This window comes from Solea senegalensis, linkage group LG21 (assembly GCF_019176455.1).
Source record: "Solea senegalensis isolate Sse05_10M linkage group LG21, IFAPA_SoseM_1, whole genome shotgun sequence".
Lineage (NCBI taxonomy): Eukaryota > Metazoa > Chordata > Actinopteri > Pleuronectiformes > Soleidae > Solea > Solea senegalensis.
Genome location: NC_058040.1, coordinates 4,478,040 through 4,484,039, shown reverse-complemented (window position 1 = coordinate 4,484,039; position 6,000 = coordinate 4,478,040). Strand labels below are relative to the sequence as shown.

The 6,000-nt window shown below is 40.1% G+C and overlaps 1 protein-coding gene across 1 annotated transcript; it reads left to right on the top strand.

Moving 5' to 3' along the window:
• The first annotated feature begins 214 nt into the window (after window positions 1-214).
• On the top strand, window positions 215-4,457 carry arid6 (AT-rich interaction domain 6). The gene is made up of 6 exons (XM_044012900.1): window positions 215-405; window positions 1,311-1,461; window positions 2,095-2,147; window positions 2,410-2,507; window positions 2,593-2,749; window positions 2,865-4,457. Exons 1-6 carry the CDS (start codon window positions 379-381, stop codon window positions 4,248-4,250), a joined length of 1,872 nt encoding a protein of 623 aa, XP_043868835.1. The 5' UTR covers window positions 215-378; the 3' UTR covers window positions 4,251-4,457.
• Window positions 4,458-6,000: the final 1,543 nt, after the last annotated feature.

Here is a 6,000-nt window from a genome sequence, read left to right as displayed (position 1 = left end):
GAAAAGCCTGGAAACAAATCCCAGGCTCTTATGAAATGTAGTGTTTCTTAATACTGCTGTTATTACATGGAAAGTGACACAAATGTGTGCACTGCTGCAGTGCATTATTTTGGGCACATGCTCAAGAGCCAGTCGGACTGGTCGGACGATCAAAATCTCAGCAGGAAGACGTTAGAATAAACACCGGTTAGAGCACGCTTATCTACTTTTGCGCTTCACATACCGCCACACAGACACTGAGGACAGGTGTGCGACTGGCACGACATTGGTCGCTGGCAGCAAAGGAATCCCACTGTGCTTGTGTAACTTTGCTGGAGGGAATATCAACCTGTGCAATGCAGTAGCTCTTACTCTCATCACCGGCACAATAGAGATAATATGATCTATTCGACAATGGAAACACAGGTGAGGATCTATTTTCAGACACAATTCAGAATATATTTGATTAAAACAGATTCTGCATTATCAATTATCCATGTTATATCTGTCAAGTTTTGATATTCAATGCGTGTGCTGCTGTTAGTGGTCATTTACGGGTCAAAAGTAGTGGAATGGGCTTGATCCTTGGCTCCTCTATATGTTGATGTGTCCCTGATCAAGACACTTTGTCTTAAATTGTGTGTGAATGGGTGAAAAGGGCTGCGTATAAATGTGCTGTATGCGTGAATGGGTGATTGTGGTAAAGTGGCGTTGAGTTGTCATCGAGTCAAGAGAAATATTACAAATACAGTATATTCACATCAAATACCACATCTTACACTGCAAAGCATGCAAAAGTAAAAATCAAAGAGTTGGCTTTACTTTCATAGATAAATCCTATTCCCTCCAGTATATTAATGTGTTTACAAAGCATGATACAAGTGTCTGAGCACTAGTAAATAATGAACTACATGATTAATGAAATAAAAGTCTAAAAGAATGAGTAATAAAAAAAAACTGCAACAATTACAAGTATGTTTTCTATAGTAAGGGAGACTACGTATATATTGACATGTAGGGTCAAACCATGATACCGTGGCACAAAAGAAATGACGCATTGACGTCATATTTGAGACTCATATCTGTGGTATGTTGTTAAGGGACAGGTTTGAGTTCGGTGAAGCAAGTCCAAACAAATGCAAAGTTTGATACATGGACAAAACATGGACATGTTTGACAATCATTCGTCAACATGATGGGGCCTAAAAACACTGAGCCATTGTTACCAGAGTATCTTTGAGTCAGGGTGTACCTAACTCCACGGCACAGTTTTCACTGATAGGGAAATCTTTGATGATATCCTAAACATTAAATTCTAATTGTGTTCTTAGGCACACATGGAAATGGCGCACGAAGAGATGCAAGAGGAGAAAAGCAAGGAGCTGGTGGACAAGGAGGAACAATTCCTGAAAGAGCTCTACCTTTTCATGAGGAAGAGAGACACACCAATAGAGAGGATCCCACATCTGGGCTTCAAACAAAGTATTTATTAATTTACTTTTCTTTCTTCTTTCTTTCTTTTTTTTTTTTTAGCTTCATCAGCTTTAAACACACAAATTCATACATGTAAATAGTGTATTATGAAACTGCATTGTCCAAAACATGAAAAACCAAAAGTAATTTAATAATAAACCAAGTTTATAGATCAATGAAGCAGAACAAAGCACACACAAATGACATTAAACTAATTTTAATGTGTGAAATTTTGGGCCTTTTAGGAGCAAAATTTCAATAAGGTGAAAAATCTCTAAAACTAAAAATGCGTATGTTTTCATGAGCGAGTCTGCCGTGTTTTTACAGTCGTCCAAGTCCTTTGTCTCCTACAAAAGCAATTCTGAAATGTAGATGCCTAACTTTCCCCACCTTCAGTCTTTCAGTGTGAACGTCTTCTGCACATTTCCATGTTTTGTTTTATGTCATTTAAAGTGAATATTTAAGGGGTTTTGCCTTTAAAACTTTAAAATGTCAAATGGACTCTGTAATAGGTGTTTTATTATTAAGGAAATTATTATTATTATTATTATTATTATCATTATTATTATTATTATTATTATTATTATTAACAGCAGATTTTGTTAATTAATTGTGTTTGTGTATAATTTCATTATTTTTCAGTTGACCTATTTGTGATGTTCAACACTGTCAGAGACTTGGGCGGATACCACCAGGTAATCAACCATTTCTGTTTTACCATATCAAATAATTATATTTTTATTTTTTATTTATTGGTAGACATCAATTCCCAATATTAATAAGTTAAAAAAGCTCTATACTGTATATACATATACACATATATTTGGTATTTATTAATATGGTTAATGTTATTTACAGACAGCAAACACGCAAATATTGCTAGCTTTGCTTAGTGGGTAGGACACATATCATTTCTTTACATCCAATTATAATTAATTATAAAATGTGCTATGCTAGGTAACTGCACAGCAGCTGTGGAAACAAGTTTACAACAGACTTGGAGGAAATCCCAGAAGCACCAGCGCAGCCACGTGCACTCGCAGACACTATGAAAAGTGAGTGCAACAATGTGTGTTCACGCATATCAGGACGAGAGTGGGTGTATCGTCCTGCTCACAGTTTCATCTGATCCATGTGCAGGTTGCTCCTGCCTTACGAGTGCCACAAGAAAGGCATCTTGATGAACATGCTGCCTCAGCATCAGTCGAAGCTCCTGATTGAGTCCAGCTACAGCAAAGACGAGAATGACGGCCAGAGACCTGCCAAACGCAAACTCATTTCTGTGCCACTGCACCAGGTGGGTCTTATGTTACATGGGGAGAAAGGGAAATTAAAAAGGTCCAGTGTGACAAAATAAGTGATTGTGTTTCCTAAAATTTCACACTATTTCCTCACGCTTGTCTTTTCCAAAGAGCACTCCTAAACTGCATTCAGATCCACGTGGCAACATCTTCCCTCTAACACTCCACTACCCTCAGTACCATCACCCCAGTCACCCAGCCCTGCCCGTGTACACCCCTATCTCCTCCTCCGCTCCGGTGATGACACAACTTAGCCCCCCTTCCCCCGAGCCCCCGTTCACTCTACATCCGTCTCGTCTCAACCCGACAGACAGGGTCAAGGAGCCGCTGGAGCACCTGCGCCACCTGGCAGAGCAGTACAAGAGCTCGTCTGGACTCATGGAACCCCTGAACCTCAGCATCAAAGCATCGAGCCATGAGACCATCACAAACCCCACCTCATCTTTCACCCCACCTTCATCGAGCAAGAGCCCGAAGTTTTTAAATAAACCATCTCCTCTGTACGCTCACCGTCACCCACCGGTGGTGAGAAATGAAGGCGGCGAAACACAAGACGCTGAGGCGGAAGTTGCACCACACTCAGTGAAAGAGGGAGGAGCATATGTTGTCGACGACACAGCTGTAAAAGCCACGAGCAGCCCCATGCATGACTTTACTCCCACGCTGAGGGCAGATGGAGGCGCCACAGCAGCAGCAGCAGCAGCAGCAGCACAAAATCCCAGCTCTCCACAAGGCAACTTTCCAAATCAGCCAAAGGAAGAGGCGAAGAGCAACCCGGAGGCAGCAGCGATGAATCTCAACTATATGGTGCCAAATGTCCCTCAAAACAATGGCGGTAAAATGGAAATTGAGATTCCACTGTCTATGCTTCACACCTGGCTCAGGCTGTGTGGGTCCTCAGCCATGGTGCATGCAGCGAAGCAGTTTCATGCTGGTCCACCTCCGGAAGAACAGCCCAGAGAAAGGGCTTGCTCGGAGGCAGACATCCAACCGACCAACCTGTCACTTCGCACGGCTCCCCAACACTGGCGCCCAGCTGCTGCTGATCTACGGATGAGGCAGAGGAATATGCAAAGCCCCACACCAACCCCACAGACAGTGCCAACTCATCCCAGTACAAACCTAAATCATTTCACCAGCTTCAAGTCTTTACCTTCAGCTGGCCTCCTAAAAAACCCAGCGGGCCGAGAAGTCTTTCCATTTGACCAGCGAGACATCGTCCAGTCCCACGGCTCCAAATCGTCAAATTCCTGGGATGCCTATGACAAGGAAACCCAAGTTGCCCACGTCAAAGTGAAAACTGACACCAGTCCCCGCAGAGTCCAGCAAGACTCTCCAGCCGCACGGTCCCACTATGAAGACGCACACAAGGCAGGGAGAGGCAGGTCAGAGGTCGCGCCTTCATCTGTGTTCATGATGAATCCCAGCTCTGCACTCTTTCATCTCACCACTGAAGAGGTCATGAAGCTGAAGAAGATCATCTCCAGCTCATCATGAAGATCCGTATGGATAATGACTCTGACACTCCAATATCACATTTAAGCTAACTCTTCATACAGTATGGTGCAGTGACGTGCGGTGAGGTTCATGACTGGGGAGGCACTGACTGCTCTGGAGTCGGATGTACAAATAATATGAACCCAAAATAGAAGCTTATATTTCAATTTTGACTTTTGACAATTTTAATTGAAACATTTAGTTTATTAAAATGATGCTTTAATCAATTCCATACTGTTCAACAATATGATAGCAAGAAAAAACAAATTAATATTTTTTAATATAAAGTCAAATTCGATTTTTAAATTTTTTTAAATGGTTGTTTTTTTTGGCTGATCTCTCTTTTTTTTAAATTATATTATTATTATATTATATATTATTAAAATTGAAAATCGCATAAGGTCTTACCTTTATATGTATATAGTCCATTCTCCAAGAATATCTCTGTTGTAAAAACCGCCCGCAGCGACATGCACCCATTACCCATTGTGCAGCACGGTACTTTCTGCCTCACCCTGTGCATTTTCACTGCACATTTATGTCCGATCAGAAAGACTAAATAGGTCACACAAATTCATTAAATATATTAGACAGACTGTGGAACATCAGCATGTGTAGTACATGTATAATCAAACATGTATGTTGGGGTTATAAAGAGAGGCAGCAATGGGCATGCAGGACAGAACAGGAAATGCGTAAATTCAGCGATTCTGACCATAGAAACGTTGAAATCATACAGAAAACTCATTTGTAGAGCAGTCAAGTGAACAAATTGATTTTCTTTGATAATTGTTAGTATTTTACTTGTCATGATGAGACTCTGCCTCCCCTGACCACACGTCACTGGTTTGTTGTTTTTCCATATATCACTGTTTTCTGTTTGGTGCATAATTCAAGCAATAAACTAATAATTAACTGTAAATGTGCACTAATACCATTTTTTATTATTATTTTATTATTTTTGTACAAACCGTATTTACTTATTTGTCAACTTTATAATAAAATGTACATTTCAGATCCAAATTCATGTAACTGTAAAAATAAATGTGCATTCATAAAATAAAATGCTTCAGAACTCATTTGTTCACTCATGTCTCGTGTTCTTTGAGGGGAAATGAAATCGTATCTCATTATAACATGATAGTTTCTCGTTATAACGAGAAAACAATCTTATCTCAAAATAGCGAGATAGTTTCTCGTTATAACGTAATACTGAGCACCCCACTTTTTTTGCATGTGTTTGTGAACATTTCACTGAGCTCTCCACTGCTCTCTTTGTTTGAGCTCATGGCCCCAAGTAACATTCAGTAAGAAGTGTGGTAACTTCTGCCATCGCAGCACTGTCATTTTGTGGCCTGACGCTCTGATTTGATCCAGATCTTAAACAACATCTCAGTACTAACAATTAGAAAACAATTAGGAGGAGGAGGCGTGTGCTCTATTGAGCATAGCATCTGTTTGTTTGTCATAACTGCGTGTCTGAAGCTTACGCACACCGACTGCCATTTTGTTCTAGTAAATGCTATAATTAGTTTTCTCAGCTTCCATGTGTGATGTGTGGAATTTCTAGGGTGTGACAACAACAATGTAATAACACTGCCACTCCCATCTGGAAACAGTGGTTTTGTTGATATCATGTTTCATTAATCTAATAAAAGTACACGAGTATGAGTACAACAATAAAAAATAAATATAAATAAATAAATAAATATTTGGGTTTGTAGCCTCATAATACGTCTTTTATATGTGC

Coding starts and splice junctions, on each gene's coding strand:
- arid6 (XM_044012900.1), top strand. CDS start 379: ATGATCTATTCGACAATGGAAACACAG. Junction 2,148..2,409: donor ACTTGGGCGGATACCACCAG/GTAATCAACCAT, acceptor GTGCTATGCTAG/GTAACTGCACAGCAGCTGTG. Junction 2,508..2,592: donor ACTCGCAGACACTATGAAAA/GTGAGTGCAACA, acceptor ATCCATGTGCAG/GTTGCTCCTGCCTTACGAGT.